This window comes from Asterias amurensis, chromosome 6 (assembly GCF_032118995.1).
Source record: "Asterias amurensis chromosome 6, ASM3211899v1".
NCBI classification, from domain to species: domain Eukaryota; kingdom Metazoa; phylum Echinodermata; class Asteroidea; order Forcipulatida; family Asteriidae; genus Asterias; species Asterias amurensis.
Window position 1 is genome coordinate 9,593,931 of NC_092653.1, and position 22,297 is coordinate 9,616,227.

Here is a 22,297-nt window from a genome sequence, read left to right on the forward strand (position 1 = left end):
AAACACTGGGCGATGTACACGTAGATATGCGTACACGTTTGTGTCTACGACTTGTCGTATGTACGAGTTTGTTGGTGTACGAGTTTGGGGCACACTGGTTGACCAATTGGCGTACAGGCTGTCATACTACACCACATAGAGTTATATATAAGAACTAGAGGGCGCACTGGCCTATATACGCGCCCCGGTATGCGGACAGGCGGCCATTTTCTAAGTTGACAAAACAGCTATCTCACAGCGTGTGTTTGTGCGGCCATTTTGTAAGTTGAACAAACAGCATCGCGTGAGCGTTCAAAAAAAAAAAAACCTCAAACGTGTATAAACGTGTATATTCAATGCGCGTGCATAATGACGCGCTTGTCATCTTGCGGTCCCGTGGCGTTTGTGCACGAAGCATCACTCGTGCGCCCTCTAGTTCTTATATAGTACTCTGTGTACTACACCTATTCTGGGTAGAAGGTAGGATATCGGCAGAGAATGCTATTTCACATGCTTCCACTTTTGTGGATCGAGGAGACCTGCACTAAATGTTATGTTTCCCTGACAACGTCAACAAACATGTTGCATGTACGTGTTACAATACAATGATGACCCCCCCCTTCTTATAAAGCAACCCTATGGTGAGTCTCCATCTCGCTCCATAACAAAGCGTTCAGTGAAGCGCGACGAGCTACACCCTTCGAGCATCCGGGTTTGGGCTGTCTTCATTTGTAAAGCTGCTTAGAAAACACCGAGGGGTTTTCTATACAGTTTGGTGTATGCCAACACGATTAGACCATTAAAGACGCTAAACACGTTTGGTCATAATCGGCAAAGACCAATATTCTCACTTGGTGTATCACAACATTATGCATAAAATAACACATGTGTGACAATGAGGGCTCTATTTGTCATTGAAGTTGCATAAGAATAATACAAGAAAACACACCGTCGTTGCATTACTTTGTGTACTTTTATGTCACCACTAAAAGGTTTCAGCTAAAGTCTTTAAATTTATTGTTTGAGTGAGAAATTACCCCTTTCTCAAAAACCATTTTGCTTCAGAGGGAGCTGTTTCTCACAATGTTTTGAATGCCTATTAACCGCTATCCATTACTCGTTACCAAGAAAGTTTTTATATCTTAACAATTATTTTTTGGAGTAATTAACAATAGTGTCCAGTGCCTTTAAGTTAAGCCTTTCTTTCATCGTAATGGTTGACTGACCTTCTTCTTCCGGGTTGTCTGCCCGTCTTTGGACTGCGTCACATAATATGCAGACCGTGGAGGAGCTTTTCATTTCACATACACTGTAGCCATCCTCCAAAAGACCAGTTGGTCTTCTAAGTCTTCGTAGAGAATCGCATTTTTACGACTGGTGTATCTGTTGTTAACTTTCCAACCCCAAGGAAAGACATTTCGAAGACGCGTTTATACGATGGGATGTTTGATAGTGTATGTTTTACCTCGTCGATGTGTTTTGATGATGACGACACTGTTGTTGCTGAATACAATTGAACCACATACGGCTCAGCCTTCGGACATCTCGCCATTATTTCTCATAGAGTTTGTCGATTTGATACGAGAACTATTCTGCGAAGGGTAAGTGTTAAGACACGTGCATGTGGTTTTAAAGGCACTGGACACTATTGGTAATTACTCAATATAACTGTGAGCATAAAAACTTACTTGGTATCACCATGCCTCCATGGTATTACAAGCAATGGCGAGCTGTTGAAGTAACGTAGTTTTCGAGAGAGAAGTTATTTTCCACTAAAATATTTGAATTTGATTTCGAGACCGCAGAATTTGACTTTTATGAGGTCCGAAATCAAGCATCTAACAGCGCACAACTTTGTGTGACAACGTTTTTTTCCCCCAGTATTATCTCGCAACTTCGACGACCAATTGAGCTCAAATTTTCACAAGTTTGTTATTTTGTGCATAGTGTTGAGATATACCAAGCAAGAAGACTGGCCTTTGACATACCAAAGGTGTCCCGTGTCTTCAAGGATTCTTACAATAAATGTTTTCTTTCTAGTATCCTGAATAGCCTTTTTCACTTTTTCACCCTTAAACGTTTTGAGTTGTATCCCCACAATGGGATACACCAAGGACAACAAACCAATCTCTCCCATACAAACTTTGTTCGAGCGTCTATGATTAAGACTTGTACAACTTCTAGTTAGTGTAAAATCATCAGTCAGTTGACAACGTTGGTGACAATGTGCCCCCTTGTGACATTTTGTTTGGGTCGATATAGCCCAAGTTCAATTCAATATTGATTCAACTCCAAACTTATTACCAAACTAACATGTAAAATTAGTGGATACAATGATATATCATGTTCCAAAAAGCAGGGCTTGTCAAAGAACAACCTTTAGATAGAAAAAAAAACATAAAGTATATATTTTTTTTACAACAAACAACATCTAGACACGGGTGACCAAACAATGTGTTTACGTGTACTAGGTTTACACAAAGCAATAATACTGGAAATATAAATAGTTTTAAAACAACCTTCTGTTAAAAAAATAAAATAAAAAATCGGTTATACTAGAGAGGCAGGCAGAGAAAAGGGTGGGAGGAAAGTATCATGGAGTGGACGGGCCTGACGCTGAATGACTCCCTGAGAAAGTCTGAGAATCGAAAAGGATGGAGGTCATTAACTGACTGACAAATCTCCAAGGGGTGCCCCACGGTTAGAAGACTTCGAGATAGATGATGATATATTAGTCCTTATTTGAAGTGGCCACCCGGCCGAGGTTTCGAAATGGGCCCATAAGTAACTAATTTTGAAAAAAAAGTCTCATTGTTTTTGTTCTTCCCTTTATTATTTTACAGTTGCCCAACCAACGGGGCCCCGTGCATGAGAGGCATGCAACCGACTCTTTGCCAACATGCATGTCAAAATGAAGGTTGCCGAGACGAGCAGTGTCCACATATCGACGGTACGGTATCAGTAACAGCCTCCTCGGTATACGTCCAATATTCAGACTGAAATGTTTCCAAAAAGGTTGAGGTTAAACTTATACCACTGGCCGAATACTTCACAGAGGCAACGAGGGCGTTTGCCCCCATACCCACTGGTGATTGCCTTTGTGCCCTTGAAATGCTCCAGTAACAATTTCCCCTTAGAGTGCACATTGCACAAAGGAGAAATGCCTCCGTTCACTTTCAATAAAAGAAGCAGCAGGCTTTACCTTTTTATCTTAGCACTTACTAAGTCGTGATCTTTAATCATCCTTAAATCATAACGTTCAGTTCTTATCAGAGCTGAACAAATAATCTCCCTAAACTTGATAATGTATTTGTTTTGGTAGATTGTAGTAAAAACAATGTACGGAAACTTGATAATAAAATTTGTTTTTATTTGATGTATTTTTTGAACATATTTGACGTTGGCATGTGGAATTAAGTTTTTAAATTCGATAATGCTTAAATAAACCATTTTTGAAATGAGTTGAATTTTGGATCTATTCTTGGTCTTCTCGTAGCGATTATATTAAACAGTGAATGAGTAAGACACCACTGAAAATCACTATAAGGCCACGAGTAGAATAGTTTTACAGGACAATCAAGTTATACCAACAGTAATATATTGTAGTTTATGTCCCTTCGTCTTCACAGATTGGTCTATAGAATCAAACATCTCGTGTACATATTCCCAAGAAACCCTTTGCATCTTTGAAGATGCAGTCATCTGCCAAGACGCAGAGGATAAAGGCGTCTGTGTTTTTAAGAAGTTGGATGAATACGAAAGCGTATCCCTCTGCAAATGTAAAAGCCAACCAGGGGCAGAGGATGATTACCAGCTCTGGAAAAATAGGTAAAGATAAACTCTTGGTGGCAGTAGACAGGGGGGCTGATCAGAGCTGTTTATTGAGAGAGTTGCGACATTTTGATCTCCCGCTCAATATAGGCCCTTCCGAAACCACGGCTTCAGCTTTGGCTCCGTTCTTTCGTCTGAAGCCATGGGCACGCACGCAAAGCACACGCAATTGCCAAAACAACTGTGGAGCCTAACCGAGTCTGGAGCCGAAGCCGTGGTATTGAAAAGGGCCATCCTAAAGATCAATGGATGCACAACAAATGTGCAATTTGAAGCCTTTTTGGGCCCAAACAATGCATGTGTGCATTTAGGGTGCCACACTAATCTGCACATTGGGTTCTGATGCATTTGGACAGAAAATGAATAAATAAGTTCATAAACCAAGTGACCAAAGAAATTTTTTTTTACTCTCTAACTACACGGCTCTGGGGGAGGGTTCAGAGTTGTGAATTTTATTTTTCATTTTGCTACACATGAGACAGCACATTAAAGCGCCGATGGGGAGACGAATGAAAAACGAAATGGAATGTTTACCATTTTATGTGGGAGGAAAACCCCTCTGTGAACACCAAGGTAATCAGGAGGGGGGGGGGGGCGCTGAAAATCCAACGAACGTGCAAGGTTTTATTGTGAGGTGGGATTCGGACCGGGGTCCGCAGAGGTGGAAGGCTTAGGGAAGAAACCCCTATGCCAACCTACTGACGAGAATGTTGTGACAACGTGAGGTTTTTGGTCAAAAACAAATACAACACCGCGTATTTAGTTACTAATCTTTTGTTATTTCTCACTCGGCATCAGTTGCAATGAAGACGAAGACAGAGAGCCGTTTGGAGGTGAAAAGCAATCCACTGAGCCTCCTCCAAGCGATGGAAAACCAACTCTTCCAATGACCAAAGTACCACCGATTGATAACACGGGCGGGATGATCAACATTGCAGTCCCTATTCTTTGTTCTCTATTGGTCGTTGTGCTTGTCGTGCTTCTGGTGTTAGCTGTGAAGCTATGCAGGCAGAGAAGTGGAAACCCGGCTCTCTTGAACAACAAAACTCCGTAAGCTTAAAGCTTGAATTTTTTTTTAAATGTTGTTCTCCCTTAGCCTTAGCAATCTTTTAATTATTCTGGTGTTTCTTTATGGAACAAGTTGCATGCTAAGGCACATAATGCATTCGTCTATTAGTGGTTTTCAAAATATGTATATTATCAAATTAATTTTCAAGTTTATTTTAATCCTCTTGGTGTTTTTCTTGTTAAACATCTCTAATATCTTTTACTCTGACTGTACGTGTATTTTGAATTAATTATTTTCTAATTATTAAGACACGTGACTTCTAATAAAGATCTTGAAAAAAGGTAGATGTTAGGTTAAATTAACGGCTATTTGGACCTCACAAAATGTAATAGATGTTAAATTTGCATCGGGGATAGAATATCAATTTTGGTTTTTACCAATAATCACCATGTGTGTAAGTACTGTATACTTTCCCGAGTTCTGTGGACAAAAATCTTCATCTCAAGTTCATCAGCCATGAACATTTTTGTTCATGTTTAACATGTATGTTGTGTACTGTTTGTTGCATATGCTCAAGTTGTGTTTTCTTTCTCTATCTATCTGTTACTAAAATGCTCAGTCTATGTTCTTGTTAAAGAAAAGCAGAAAGTCCACGAAGTATTCAAATTTATTTATATTATAGAGATGCGGCACTTTGAGTAGATTTTATCACTCCAAATCATTATGTTTAAATCTGATTATTTAATTATTTATTTGTAATTCTATTTTTGTGTGTGCAGGAATGGAACCAACAACTCAACAAGTGAAGAACTTAAACCAAATGGTAAGTTGTTGTAGAAACCACAATTATTCCTTAAATGCACCGGGCACTAGTGGTAATTGTCAAAGACTAGTCTTCTCACTTGGTGTATCTCAACATAATATGTACAGAAATTTGATTGGTCGTCAAAGTGGCGAGATAATAATGGGTGGGTAAAAAAAAACACCCTTGTCACACGAAGTTGTGTGCTTTCAGATGCTTGATTTCGAGACCTCAAAATCAAATTTTGAGGTCTCGAAATCAAGTGTTGAGTGTCTACACTAACATTTTTACAAATATATCACTTCGGACAAGATGGTGAAACCTGTTTTAATTTCTCTTTACGTCAATATTGATACCCTCTACAGTATCCAAACGAGCATCTCAAGCTTTACCTCTGGTACCTAGCGAGTATCCACAGTCGTGCTCAGACGACCACACGTATTATTCGTTAGATCATGACGTCAAAGATGAGGGGAGCTCCTGCTATGTGATCCACGAGAAAAATAGTGCGCCATCTCAGCCCGACAAAGTCGTAAGTACGGAGGATGCCGACCATAAGTATTCGGTGCTAGAGAAAACACAAAGTATTGGGAACATAGGAGTGAGCGACCCAGATTACACAACCTCTACAGAGGCTCCTGTTGAAGCGGAAAGCGACCGTTCCCCAGTGCTGATGATGACTGAGGAGAGCGATACTCCACTCAAGCGGTATGGATATGAGGTTGCCGTGGTTGCGCCACCGAAGGAAAACATTCGTTCTCCGGTGAATAAGACTGCAGAGAGCGAGACCAATACCGTTCAATCTGGATACGAGGTTGCCGTCGTTGCACCTTCAAAGGAAAACACTCGTTCTCCGTTGGATAAGCCTGCAGAGAGCGAGACCATTAATGTTCAATCTGGATACGAGGTTGCGGTCGTCGCACCTCCAAAAGAAAACAGTCGTTCTCCGGTGCACAAGCCGGCAGAGAACAAGACCGCTAGTGTTCAATCTGGATACGAGGTTGCGGTCGTTGCACCTTCAAAAGAAAACATTCGTTCTCCGGTGCACAAGCCTGCAGAGAGTGAGACCTCTAATGATCAATCTGGATACGAGGTTGCTGTCGTTGCAACTCCACGTGCCGACCCAAGCGACTCTGCCCTCTACGACCACTTCGACAGATCGACAAGCCGGCTGTCGAGTGTGGGCGACCCTCCTGATCAAGAAAACAGCGACTACCAACATTTAGTGAAGGTTTAAAAGTACAAGTGGTCTCCTAATCTTGATCTTTTAAACTTTTAAATCGCCCATGTTTCATTGTATTCAAACTGCATTCTCAACCCAGGGCCCATCCCCAATTGCATAGAGCTGCTCAAACACAACATATTGCTTATCAATTTTCTGCTAAGCAGAAACGAGCAGGCTACCAGTCCTGCTTATGACATGGTAATTTGGTTGATGACCTTAATCCTGAGAGTGTATTTTGTTATGCCAAGCTACTTTTTATGCTTAAGCAGCTCTGTGAAACCCGGTCCCAGGTTCACTAGGCTCACTCATATAACTTGTTACATGTATACATCGTTCCACACGCCAGTAGGATCGTAAGTCAGTCATTACCAACATTGGATATAAACCATAGTGATATGAACCATAGATGGAGCCCTTTACATACACAACTCTGTGTTACAGTCACCGTGTGGACAATGTACCAAGGGAAAATCGTATTTGTTAATAATGTAAATAACACTGTGTGGACGTGTGTAAGTCCACAGAGTTTTCCCAAGTCCTCAAAATATGTGGACTTCTTTATAGTTCTCAGGTCCACACTTTGTATGTAGCATCTTAACACACGAAACCGTGGTGGCCCACCAATGGTTTCGAACCCTTAGGGGTGAGTTACGTACACATTTCTCTAATATAATATTGGCTGTGTGAACTGGTGCATCTTGTGTTATACGATGGATCAGCACCATTTTCTTAACAGCAATAAAGTGCTTCTAGGCCATGTCACGTAGTTTTGTACGCCTTTCATAAGATATAACTATGATATAACAACCCTCTTAAAGTGGTATTCAACAACAAACCTTGATGGTCCAAAGGTACCTACTATTGTTGTTGTTCACACAACTTATATCATTTTAGCAAACGTGTAAATGTTAATAAATTGTTCACAAATCATTTAATCCAGACGTAGTTGTCAAAAATCATGTTAGTTGAATCTCATACATGTACATGGCACGAGCTGTAATATAAGACATGTAATACCAAAAATAAAATAAATAAATAAAATAGTTCAATTTCAGAAAGCTGACGTAGTTTGCTTCACAATATTTGTATTGTTCATGGTCTTTGTCAAGAGACTATATGCACATTGCATGACCAAAGTATTGACAAAAACTGCACCTGCGTGTGGGCATGGTCTTGTTTGGGTGTAGACGCAAACCATTATTTACACTTGGTATAAGAATAAAGCAAGGACCGCTAAGCAATCATTATGTACGTACATACATTGACGTAGGCACCGACCTTCGGGTGATAGGCATTCACGAATGTCACTGAAGCATGCCCAGCAACCCAAACGAAGGGCGTTTAGGTCCACGCAATTTTGAAGGTTGAAGACGATCAACCTTTTAAAGGTGTGATTTTTCCCCAATGTGGTATAGCTTGTTAATCTAAATGACTTACTTTAAAAAAGGAAGGGTTGAATTTTAAGTTTAGTACCTATCGGTTGGAGGTGCCATTTTAACTGCTCAGAGAAATAAACAAATTAAATCTGAGTACAAGGGAAATAGACCTTTATCACGCTGTCACCATTTTAGGCTATGTTCTCTGTTTCCATAACAGTAATGAATGCTAACATTAATTGCTCAAACATGGCACCAGACTATTATTTCGTCCAGCCTCAGTTTGGTTACAATGAGTTGGAGTAAAATCAAGAAGGCCTCATCGTGATAAAGCCCTATAAAGGCCTCGTTGGAGTTTAAAAGAGATCAGTGTTTTACTAAGATTATGAAACAGTTTATTTCCATTGTAAAAGGCACCGGATACTTAAAGTATTGTCTAAGACAATTTTTGTCACTTCGTGTATATCCCAACATAATTTGTAATGCAAAAAATAACAAGTCTGTCAAGATGTTGACTTAATATTGAAGTTGCAAGAGAATAATGTACATGTAATACGAAAAAGAAAAAAAAACCACTATTGCACAAATTCGTTTCTTTTTAGCTGCCTACTAAAAATCTTCATGCATGAAGTTTTTTTTAATATTTTGAGTGAGAATTTACCCCTCTCTCAACTTCTTCACTGCAGAGGGAGCTGTTTTCTCACAATGTTTTATACTATCAACAGCTCCCCGATTAGTCGTTACCAAGTAAGTTTGTATGCAGTCAATTATTTTGTGTAATTACAAAATGTGCCCAGTGTCTTTAAAGTCTAAATTGTAACCGGATATCCCTCACATACTTAGCAAAAAGCCTTAAGCATTCAGTTAAAGGCTCACATAAAGTCACATAGAAGATTTTAACTATTACTGTTCGTCACGAGCATAAAAAAATTACAAATATTTAAATATGTTTCCATTTTTTTAATTGTGCAATTCTAGTGTTCTGTATATCTTCCTGTAATTCAACGATTGGTCGCCATGGGAAATTAGCTTTTGAAGAATAAATTAGAATTAAAGACACTGGACACTATTGGTAATTGTCAAAGACCAGTCCTAGGTGTATCTCAACATATGCAATAACAAACCTGCGAAAATTTGAGCTTGATTGTTTGTCGGAGTTGGGAGATAACTATGGGGGAAAAACACCCTTGTCACACGAAGTTGAGTGCTTACAGATGCTTGATTTCGAGAACTCAAATTCTAAACTTGAGGTCTCGAAATCAAGTTCGTGGAAAATTACTTCTTTCTCGAAAACTATGGCACTTCAGAGGGAGCCGTTTCTCACAATGTTTTATACTATCTGCCTCTCCCCATTACTCGTTACCAAGTGAGGTTTTATGCTGATAAATATTTTGAGTAATTACCAATAGTGTCCACTACCTTTATATAAACGCATGTTTCTAATACATATTTGGCTTCACAACCCTTTTCAGCTCCAGATTATGTGAATGGTTCCCCTTGAACTCATCATAATATGCTGTTTATAGTCAACGTACGTCAAAACGTGTATGAAATGAAAGGTCCTTGAAAAAGGACTTGTTTTAGATTAAATTTAATAACTTTCTATACTTAAAAAATAACAACAACAACAACAGGATGTCTCTTTAACATTTGAAGTCCGACCTTGACCATTGGATCTTAAAATAAAAATTGTAAAGTCTGTACTTCATGTTGAACTCTTTTGTAGTCAGGCTACACCTCATATTCTTATTGTATGGTCTGCATTCATAACGAGTTGGTCATGCGTTGTTCATTCTGACGCTTACTGTGAGTCTATGGTTTAGGAATACGCCAGGGTGTGTTTACAAATCACAGTGAACTGGCAAGTGGAAACCATTTCAAGTTTGGGACACATAATGAGTCCATGACTGAGGTATACGCTGGGGGGTGTCTACAGCTCGCAGTAAACGGCACAAGTGAAACTCATTTCAAGTTTATTAGCCATTAAGACACATATCGAGTCCACAGTTGACGAATACGCTGGAATTGTGTTTAGAAAGTGAAATCATTTCAAGTTTATAGCCAGTGGGACACAAACTGAGTCCGTGAGTGAGGGATACGCTGGGGTGTCTACAACTTGCAGTAAACGGCACAAGTGAAACTCATTTCAAGTTTATTAGCCATTAAGACACATATCGAGTCCACAGTTGACGAATACGCTGGAATTGTGTTTAGAAATCGCAGTGAACGGGCAAGTGAAATCATTTCAAGTTTATAGCCAGTGGGACACACACTGAGTCCGTGACTGAGGAATACGCAGGGGGTGTCTACAAATCGCAGTGAACGGGCAAGTGAAACCCATTTTCAAATTTGTTTGCCAGTGGGACACAAACTGAGTCCGTGACTGAGGAATACGCTGGGGGCGTCTACAAATCGCAGTGAACGGGCAAGTGAAATCATTTCAAGTTATAGCCAGTGGGACACATACTGAGACCACGGTTGAGGAATACGCTGGGGGTGTTTACAAATCGCAGTTAACGGACAAGTGAAATCATTTCAAGTTTATTAGCCATTGAGACACAAACTGAGTCCGTGACTGAGGGATACGTACACGCTGGTGTGTATTTTACAAATCGCAGTGAACGGTTCAAGTGAAACCCATTTCCAAGTTAATTAGCCAGTGAGTAGAGCTACTCTGTAGAATGGGTAGATCCACGCTAAGGATGTGGCTTCTTGAATGGTCGACACACATAGACTATGTAAGAGTTATTTTCTACATGTGGCTTGGTGCTGGACTTCTAGCAACCAACAACTGTGTGGCACAACAGACCACTCAGTCACTCAGTAGCATACAGGTGACAACGAATAATGAAGAGGTAGACCTACCGACAGAATTGGGAGATCGCTCAGACGAATTGAGGAGACACTTATACAGGTAACCATAATAATATTGGTGTTATAGTTTACAAATAATCACATATCTTGGGGCGCATCAAACATGGGCGTCAATCGGGGGGGGGGGGGGGGCTGGGGACACAGGGGGACATCTTTTGGAGGGTGCGGGCCGCGGACCCCAGGCCGTAAACATTATGCCCCCTTCCCACCTTCCATGACGGATTGACGCCCCCGGCATCAAAGCACCCAACAATTGTTTTTTTTTTCAACATGTTACTCAAAGCTGGTTTGTTGAACATAGTAGAACAATTAAAGCACCTTCAATGCCCGTAGTGTGGTAACTGTTTACATTTACTGCGGCGTTTATCAGCAGTAGGGCCAAATTTACTCAACACTCGGGACACATGGCTTTACTGACGGACGGCTTCAAAAAACTATGCCTTTAAACATAATTGGGGCTTTGGTGCTTCGCTCTTGACTGCTCGGCCAAGAAACGTTATTTGAACAGCAGAATGAAGCTCGTTCTTTTAAAAATATACAATCACAAGTTGTCAGAATATTCAGTTTTGAAAACAAAATAAACATAAAAATTTTCCACAATTACCTAGCCCTGGCGGCACAATAGGAAGAGTCCTATATAGGGCTAACTATTACTATGATTGTTGTTTTGGAAGTGTTGTGTTTCATTTCCACTTTCTCTAACTTTAACACAATACAACAAACCACCATTATTGAATAAAACTTAATTCAGAGTGGTTCTCGCGGAAACGAGAACAATAACGGTTAATGTCCACAATTGATTTTTTATATTGACTCAAAAGACTCTTTTATTTCAATGTTTCAGTCCATTTGATAATGGATTATTTTCACATCCCCCCCCCAAAAAAAAAAACCCCAAAAACAAAATATAACATGCTATTTATAAAGATACTGTTAAAAGCTGCACCATGGTGTAAGCGAGTGAGTTTCTTTATTACGATAGTGAATATACCACTCTACAGTTCTGTTTACGATCAGATTAACAGGGATATCTCATTAATTTGTTAACACTATAATTTACAGGCAGTGGACACTATTGGTAATTACTCAAAATAATTATTGGCATAAAACCTAACTTAGTAACCCGTAGGGGAGAGGTTGATAGTATAAAACATTGTGAGAAACGGCTCCCTCTGAGGTGACGTAGTTTTCGAGAAAGGAGAAATTTTCCGCGAATTTGATATCGAGACCTCAGATTTAGAATTTGAGGTTCCGAAATCAAGCACCTGAAAGCACACAACTTCGTGTGCAAGGTGTTTTTTCTTTCATTATTATCTCGCAACTTCGAAGAGCAATTGAGCTCAAATTTTCAATGGTTTGTTATTTTATGCATATGTTGAGATACACCAAGTGAGAAGACTGGTCTTTGACAGTTACCAATAGTGTCCAGGGTCTTTAACATAATTTGTTTTGAACATATATATAGTGTTCAGGTTTTGTTTTAGCCAGAACATCTCTTGACTTTATTAACTGATCTTCTTGCCCAGCAATTGCACGGATGCTGAATGCATTGCTTCTCTCAGCCTGTGCTCTAACTTGTGTAACTCCGACTCAGATGATCTGGAATGTTTTACAGAAGGTGAGATAAAGAAGAGTGCTTCTAAACATTCATTAAATAAAACGAAACTGCATCGAGTATGGCGAACTTATGCTGCAAACGTTTTTGAAGATGAGTGTGTGACAGCAGTTTAATGTTTTTGCTTTAGACACAACAGTTGAAATTTCTCTAATTATCACTAAACCATTAAAACCTCCAAAACGCATACAATCCTGCGGTTGCTGTTCGTGGTCATGCTGTTATAAAATCCACCCTTTCTCTAAATCATCATTACTGTATAAAATGAATAAAAAAAACACGTGGTGGTGAGTGTGGGATACTGGAAAAACACGGGAAAGGAATTTTAATGTTTTTTAAAGACACTGGACACGTTTGGTAATTGTCTATGACCGTGGTCTCACTTTGTGTATCCCATGCATTAACTGACAAATCTGTGAACATTTGGGCTCAATGGTCATCAACTTGCAAGAGAATTATGAGAAAAAAAAACACCATTGATGCACAACTTTGTGTGCTTTCAGATGCATAATAAAAGGCTTCGGGCGTGAAGTCTTTTGTTAAAAGTGAGAAATTACCTCTTTCTCAAAAACTATGTTACATCAGAGGGAGCAGTTTCTCACAATGGTTTATACTATCAAGACAGCTCCCCGTTGCTCGTTACAAAGTAAGATTTTATGCCAACAATTATTTTGAGGAATTACCAATTGTGCCAAGTCAATCAAATATACACATAACACATGACAACACTGTATTAGTTTCAGATGAACAGCAGTGGAACACTCGCTGCACTGCAAAAACGTTGGTCAAATCATTTGTTGGGCAAAGTAACTTCAACAATTATTGGTCGATAATTGCCCAACAAAACCAGTAATTGGTGTTGTTGGGCAAACATTTTGTTTGCCAATTTTTTGTTTAAAAAGCGGAACAAAAGTTGGGCAAGTGTTGGGCAAATAATTCGTAATCTGAATTTATCTCAACTGTTGGTTACACTTTTGCTTATTTATTGGGCAACTTTTTTGGTAATTTTAATTAATTTTGATTGTTGGTTAAAATGATGCACATTAGTTGGTCAAAATCATCCGATCATGCGCACTACGATCAAAGAGTTGCCCAAAAGTTGGGTATGGTATAAAAAAACATAACGATATTTTCCAACATGGCGAGTGGAGGAGTGGCTGTGACGAGCGGGGTTGTCCAGTAGATATAGATCAAATTTGACGGTTAGTTTTTAACTAAATATGAAGTTGTGTTTTCTATTCAGTCGTACATAGTCGTGACAGTTGCAGAGGGAGCAACACAGTGACACAACTGTTGAATTAGTTTCAGTTTTAGTTTCAGTTTTATCATGCCATTATGTGCAATGCCGGTTGTGGCATGTATGCGTGTGCTTGCGCTGCAACTGTCACGACTGTGTACAACAACTGAACAGGAAACAAACTGTATTTAGTTGAAAACTAACCTTCCAAAGCATCTACAAACCACTGAGCACCCTCTTGATTTTGAGAGAGATGTCGAGGTCACAGCTCACTACCGTTTGCCATCGTGGAAAAGATATTTTCTATGCCTGGTTGTATGACGTATCACAGGAGAAACTGTAAATCAAAGGGTTAAATATATTCACCATTTGTTGGATAACACCGAAAAGGGTAAAATCATTAATAAAATCATCGCCCAATAAGTGGGTTATTGATAATGTATTAAATACCCAGAAAATGGGTAAACAAAATATTACCCAACTGTTGGTTAGCAAAATATACCCAACTATTGATGAGGAAATATTACCAAATTATTTGGCAATCAGAGTGCCCAACTTTGATGGGTAATATTTTGCCCAAAAGTTGGAGGAGCTCACTATTCGCCCTTAATTGGGTAAAAAGTTGGGCATTTTTTTACCAATTTTTTTTTACAGTGTGTATGTCACAGGGAGACACTTTGACATTCGTCTGCGGATATCAAGATGCCATAGTGTGTGCTGATGATCATGAAATATGTAGGATGAATGCAACTCTTCCAGGCAAATTTAACCAGTCATTCTGTGTCTGCACGAAAGACAGTGCAGCATGCATTACCTTTAACGATGACAGGTAATAATCCGAGGTTTAGCTTAATTTTGTTAAATTTATATTCATTTATTGTCGATATCCAACAACGGATAGCCGTCACTTACCATTAAAAACTATATTTTTCCTTAATACACGAAAAAAACATTCTCCTGAAGACGAGCAGAGTATACTGTTCGAAACGTCGGCTCTTTTCAGAGGCAACACTCTCTCACAAAAATATATTAATAACACATGGTATGGTTGTACCCGCACGTTTACTATATTATTTATAATTTCATCCTAATCAATCCCAATATGCAAAGCTTGAAACAATACTTAGTATAATGCCGAAGTTTTGTATAGCGCACGTATCTACCAAACAAGGTACTCAGTGCGCTATTATATAAACACTTTCAGAAAAGTTTTTTGAAGTTATGAAATCTTAGACCCAATAATGTAGAACCTCGTAAGAGTTTACAAGGTTCTACGGCGCATACAGCAGCCACAGCCAGGAATACCGGAGCAAACCCCTTCTGTTTTTGATAAGTGCACTGGGTTATTTTACATGCATAACACAACACATGGGACCAACGGCTTTACGTCCCATCCGAAGGACGAAGCAATCATTAGGTGGCTTGCTTAAGGACACGGTGTCACGGCTTATGTTGCATTTTTAGACTGCTTGAGATCGTAGGCTCAGTTCAACCCGAGGTGCACTATGAAAAAAACATTAAAAACAAGTGCGCAAGAGTCCATTCAAGTGCGCAAGGTTGACAATGGCAATGCTTTAATCTCAACCTATGCATATACCGAGGGATAAACTGTTCTGAAAGCAATCCAACAGTCTTCCAGGTGGTTGATAATTTTGTAGCTCAACGTTCCAGGGTTGGGCCCATGAATATTTGCAGGGGTGGGGTCTGCCGTCGATTTTTAACTAAGGGTTAATCTAAGGATTTTGGACGAGTTAAGTTTCGTAAAAGACCAAAGACGTGTGGACGCATTGAACCCATCTAAAGTTAGGACGAGTTACTCATCCTAAGTTAGGACGAGTTACTCATCCTAAGTTAGGACGAGTTACTCGTTCAAACTCGGATTAATTCTATAGCGTTTCATTACAACGGCTGCAGCCGTTGATTTATTAGGACTAAGTACGAGTTAAGTTTCGTATTCATAGACGTTAGGACGCATTGAACCCAGTTAGGACGGGTTTGTACTCGTCTCGTCCTGACTCGACATAGAATTGATTATAGCTAAATCGGTTGTTGGTGTGTCAAGCACATTCTTACTGCACGACAGACTCAGGCTCTATATATATTATAAGTTATCACACAAGCGCGAGTGGAATACGGAAAATATAGCGCTTCTGCGTCCCATATCCAACGAGGCCGAAGGCCGAGTTGGATATGGGACGCAGACGCGCTATATTTTCCGTATTTCCACGAGCGCGCGTGTGATAACGTATTTATCTTCAAGCAAACTTGGCGCGTGACATAAACACACAAGACGCATGGTAGTGATATTAGCCGTGCAATATAGGTTTTTATCACCACTCCATTCTGCCCATCTGATTGGAGGATTAGCGCGTACTTGAAGATAAATATTATTATTATTCATCTAATACAGCTGGGTGGTGGATGAAGGCACATCACTTACTAATAGTACTACAGTCCTGGTGATAGCGAGTTGTCTAGTGGTCGTTTTAGTCATTCTTGTCATCGTCTTGATCTGCTGCGTGTGTCGAAGGTGGGGGACGCGCTCCAAGAGACGATCGAGGTAAGTTGATGACCATGTCTTGTCAATGCCGACCTGTTTGCTGGGGGTGTGGGGGAGGGGGGGGGGGTGGGGTCATCTCCTAGGGAGGCCTTGAAAAGAGAGCGCTATCAGAAGTAATTGTACACAGTTCGTCGTATGGAGTCTCCGGTGGACAGAATCTCCTGCCATGCCGGTGTCATATGCAATTGATTGTGTCCGCCATGCAATACTGTCCGCTCCGGACACGATTGCATGCAATCGTGTCCGGGGCTATGCAAAAACCGTCCGGCGGACATGTACATTAATTTACATGTATGTACGCGCGTAAGCGGGTGTGAATGCACTGAACCTACGTAATGCAGCATGAATATTCACGTATTTTGTGATTGCAGCGAATACCCAACATTTCCCATGTCATTCATGACATGCACTTAGCTAGTAAAAAAAAATGGCGAACGTGTTCCGTCGACCAAAGGCGTTTAATTTACTGCAAGGACGGTTTTGCACGGAGGCGGACACAACTGCATATGCAAATGTGACCGGGCGGACACAATTGCATATGCACAAACCGTCCGGTGGACACTATTGCATTAATGTCCTCCGGATAGCATTACATAGAGGACGAAATTGCATGCGACACCGGCGTCTCAGAGAATTCTGTCCGCCGGGAGATTCTGTCCCCCATATGGGAAATCAACATGGGCTGAAGGTAGAGGATTCAAAAGAGGGCGCTATCAGAAAAAGTTTGTATACAGTTCGCCGTGTATGTGGGAACCAAATCGCCGGGGGACAGATTCTTCTGCCATAGACTGGCCCTTGTCAAGGATAAAGACAGGTACCTGCTACTCAGATCCAGTGATTCCATTGGATACAATGATATCATTGGATAAACGTGCAGTGACACGAGCTTTCCATGCCCAAACAGTACACTCCTATCACGTCCGCAATATAATTAATTTGGCTGCGTATCTCTATGAGAAATGAATGAAGGTCAAAGGTGAATGTACACGCCGGCTGGAGGTCGGTCTCTGGCGTTATTCACGAGCCTCGAAGTGTGACGTCAGATGTTCAGGCTACTGCCATACTGGCAGCTCCCACACTATTTTGTTGCCTATTAAAGTAAAACAAACAACCATTGCCTAACCATCACTCATTTTTCGCCTCTCTAGAACTTCTACATTGAAGCTGGATAAACCAGAAGGTATGTGTAAAGCGTTTTCATAAAAAAAATAATACTGGCAAGTTAAGCCATCAACACCACACGAAATATGGCCCGCTCTCGGTGCGTCTCCAATGACGTTGAGCATTCCCACTATATATAACAATTATAGTAAAAGTGGGTTTCCTGTAGAGCTCATATCCGTCACTTAGCGCCGCTCAAGGTGCTTCAACATTCAGTATTTTCCTGCAAGGTATGCGGGACTACGTTTGGATTATAAGGCCTACTATTTACAAGCACCATGTAATGTTTTACAGGTTCTGTGGCGCATCACGAGTTTTCGTTAACTTAGTGATGAAGGCCGCCAAGAGTTGGTCACAACAACAGAAACTTTACAACCGTCAGAAGTTTTTATTTTTTGTTTTTTTTTACTTAACCTTTTATGTAACCCGTTGTACAAATGGGGTAATTTTGGGACGCTAGGTGGTATCAGACTTTACAAAGTAAATCCCTTTTTTTCTCGAAAGTATGCACATGCTCAGAACTACGCAAACAACAGACCTTTTCGCAATATCCCCATTGCGCAAGCGCTAACTGTTGAAAGAGGTACATGCTGGTATAGCTAGAGATCCAACTTGATCAAACTTGACTCAAACCTCATTCCACGCCCAAAGCGTACGTACCGAGTATTTTAAGATAAGGCCTAATGAACTTTACCGGGTTAGTCTGCCGCCACTTAGCGTTTCAAAGACTCCCATTACAGTCTGTTGAAGTTATAAGAGTTTCAGCCGTCTTTGCTCTTCTTTTGGTGTCTTCACAGATCTTGAATACGCATACGCGTACGGTCACCGAGATCGACCACTAAGCATGTTACCAGCGACAGATGACTCCGACCTCGATGCCGATCAAATTGACCATTACTACTGCCACCTTAAGCAAGAGGGACGGCCGAACAGACAGGGCAAAGGTCAAGACGACTCCGGACCCGGCCAGAAAGTTCTCACGCAAGACAAGGATGACAAAGAGTCTGATATTACACACACTTATTTCGTGCAAGAGAAGATGTCAACTGATGAGCCTGCCGAGATGTGCAGTGATGTGGATGAGAAAATGTCACCCACTGTTGACGAAAATGACATTAGCCAGGGCTCATACAGGGAACAGTCACCGAAAACGGATTCTGGGTATGAGGTTGCTAAAATTATTGAACCGACAGATAAACCTAAAGCGCAACGGCACATCAAAAGTTCTGGGTATGAAGTTGCTAATGAGCAACGTCATGGTGACGTCACTACGACAGCATCCAATCAGGAGGAAGCACCCAAACAAAATCGTGACTCTGGGTACGAGGTTGCAACTGTGACGTCAACAGGAAATGGCGAAGAGGGAAGAAACGTCCCCGATCGTCACAGCAATGTCACATTTGAACTGCCGAACAGAGAACAATCACCGAATATGGATTCTGGGTATGAGGTTGCTAAAATTATCGAACCGGAACTTCAGGATGAATACGATCATCTTGAACGTAATGAACCTTTTAAACCAAGAGAGGGTGCGATTCCTTAAACAAATTTCTTGTTCACTCAAAAGAGTGTGCACAACATTAAGTTGGAAAACATAATGTAACAGATTTGCACAAAATTTACTATAAAATTAATGGTAATTGTGACAAACAATATTTTTTGTTTTGAAATTACTGTTAAGAAACAATAATATTGTAAGGTTTTTTGTAACATTCCAAGTCACCATTAATGCTTATTTCGATTAGCCTAAAAATACCACGAGCACAACATCCTTGGCCCGTAAACGGAAATAGTTATTTTCATGAAGTTCTGAAAAACATTGTATTTATAGATGTACATAAATTTAAAGGTACAGGACACTATTGGTAATTACTCAAAATAACTGCTATCATAAAAACTTACACAGTAAAGAGCAACGAAGAGCTTTTGACAAACGGCTTTCGCTGAAGTAACGTAGTTTTTGAGAAAGAATTAATTTTTCAATAAAATATTTTAATTGAAATCGGGACCTCATCAACTTCCATTTTTGTCTCGCAACTTCGACGACCAATCGGGTTCAAATTTGCACACGTTTTATCTGATGCATATAAATATTGTTGAGATTCAAGTGAGAAGACTGGGCTTTGACAATTACCAAAGATAGACACATAAGTTCCCCTGTTGTTTTCAATGTAAAAAAAACCCACACAACCATGGAGGAAGGAAGGCAACCAACCGTGTGTTATAAGAGAGAAAAAACAACAAAAACGATCAAGCAACTTTATCAGTGGTTTGATATGGTTCTAAATGCACATGTTACCCAATTGTATAAATGAAAACTGTTATAATTACTTTGCGTTTCCATACGACTATGGTGATGGGATAATTTTGTGCTGTATAAAATTTTAGTATTGATGTAAAATATAATTAAAGAACTATTTCAAGGAAAGCAATTAAAAACACATCGAGGCTGCAATAACTTGTGTGTGTTTTGATGATGGTTTGTTCACGTTTCTTTGTACATTTTAATATAGCCTTTAATGGCGATATATATTTTTTTATAAGCTAGTTGTATATTTTTATATGTAACTATTTTTGTGTGTAAACTATTTTGTTGTATGAATTGTAATTTTTTACCGTATTGGCCGTTGGCCACGAAAAAAAAAAAAATAAACCATCTAATTATCTATATCTATCACTTCTCATTCAACGGTCGAAACTCTCTACTCTTTGCAAAAAGTTACTTTTAAGTACATTGATAACAAGTTTATTTTGTTGTCTTCAGATCCAACGATTTCCATCAAAATGTTTAAGGACGTTCTCTGGTGTTTGCACCGAATATTATAGATAAACGTTGCATCACTATATAGGTAGGATTTTTAAAAAATACTTTACGAGTTTGGGGAAACAGATTTGTCTTCAACCGGGGGCATACACTGATCACTCTACTAGGAAATGTGGTGTTTCATTCATTCATTTATTCATTAATTCATACAACAGTTATTTCAGAAAGATGAAACTACAGGTTGCAGTACGAAAGAGGCATGCAAAATGGCCGCACAAAATTTTGGGCAAATCTCGAAAAGCAGAGCGGACAAAAATACAAACATGAGCAACAAATAAATATTAAACGATTGTGTAGAGCAGAGGTTGGTTACAGGCAGTGGACACTATTGGTAATTACTCAAAATAATTATTCACATAAAACCTTACTCGGTAACGAGTAATGAAGAGAGGTTGATAGTATAAAACATTGTGAGAAACGGCTCCCTCTGAAGTTACGTAATTTTCGAGAAAGAAGTAATTTCCACAATTTGATTTCGAGACCTCAGTTTAGAATTTGAGGTCTCACAATCAAGCATTAATTTGAAAGCATACAACTTCGTGTGACAGGGGTGTTTTTTTTCTTTCATTATTATCTCGCAACTCTGAAGACCAATCGAGCTCAAATTTTCACAGGTTTGTTATTTTATGCATATGTTGAGAAAACTTGTCTTTGACAAATACCAATAGTGTCCACTGCCTTTAAAGGAAAATATTTACATGGGAATAAACGAAATGATGTACATACTAACGGAAAATTAGAACAAACCGATGGTCTTACAGCACTAAGTGAAAGGATATAAAACAAATTAGAAAACAAACGGCGAAATGGGGAACAAGAACATTTCTCCTATTGAGAATGGACCAACTCAAAAAACATTAACGACCGGCATATGGAAACAAACAAATACAGCAGAAAGCCACAATAAGCCCACTGCTTGAAACGAAGACTACCATTAAAAAAATATTGACCAGAAAAAAAAGGTAATTCCAAACTCCTTACCATTAAAAATGATTTATGGTATAAATAATAAGAACAAAAACATTGTTACTGGCCTATATATATATACCTCATTATAGACTTGGTTCAAAGTCAGTTCATATAGCGGTTTTCATCAACCAGTTTTTATGGTATAGCCTGAAATAGCGCCCTCTCGTGGATATCCAACACGCGGTGAAACTGAATGTAAACTTGATAAATATTATTTTGTTCAGGCAGCTAAAAAAAGCAAGTACATTGCATGTGCCCTTTAACATTGGGGCCGTGAGTTAGAGCGTGCGATAGCCAATCCGCGAGCGCTCGCAGATAAAAACTGTGATATCAGACTTGACATCAAGTCTAACCAGCAGACTCTGAGGTTAAAATTAATGGGCTGGGTACTTTTTGTAACACAAAACACATACCCACAGACTTACAATAAACTTACGCAGCTTGAAAATAATGATATTAGAAAGCTTCCCTTCAAATATTACTTGCTGAGGTCCTGTAATTTTTGAGAAATTAGTAAAACAAATCCTGACAATTCATTCAGCGTGTAAAACGTACTTTATTGACATTGACTTTAGTACAGCACCGCAGCAAGTAATATTTTACGGGAAGCTTACTTTTACAATTATCTTCAAACTGTGTATTAAGCTTGTAAATCTGTGGACATTGTGAAAGTACCCCTCCTTTAACAAAACAAACTATTACGACTGTCAAATTTGTTATGGTAAGGTTGTGATTTCCTGCTTCTGGTGACAGGTATAGCTCTACCACGGAGGCAGGAAATCATGGTTCTACCGAATAGAATGCAGTTTATCAGCCAAGAGTGACCCTTTCCTGT

At 39.6% G+C, this 22,297-nt stretch overlaps 2 protein-coding genes across 2 annotated transcripts; both read left to right on the forward strand.

The window, feature by feature from the left end:
* The first annotated feature begins 1,275 nt into the window (after positions 1-1,275).
* Positions 1,276-9,842, forward strand: LOC139938518 (uncharacterized). The gene is made up of 6 exons (XM_071934087.1): positions 1,276-1,580; positions 2,823-2,929; positions 3,609-3,807; positions 4,609-4,860; positions 5,599-5,642; positions 5,987-9,842. The coding sequence occupies exons 1-6, from the start codon at positions 1,417-1,419 to the stop codon at positions 6,856-6,858; spliced, it is 1,638 nt and encodes a 545-aa protein (XP_071790188.1). The 5' UTR covers positions 1,276-1,416; the 3' UTR covers positions 6,859-9,842.
* A 392-nt stretch (positions 9,843-10,234) lies between these two features.
* LOC139938614 (uncharacterized) lies at positions 10,235-20,101 on the forward strand. Its single transcript, XM_071934207.1, has 6 exons — positions 10,235-11,136; positions 12,623-12,714; positions 14,603-14,777; positions 16,359-16,508; positions 17,657-17,688; positions 18,467-20,101. The coding sequence occupies exons 1-6, from the start codon at positions 10,904-10,906 to the stop codon at positions 19,210-19,212; spliced, it is 1,428 nt and encodes a 475-aa protein (XP_071790308.1). The 5' UTR covers positions 10,235-10,903; the 3' UTR covers positions 19,213-20,101.
* Positions 20,102-22,297: the final 2,196 nt, after the last annotated feature.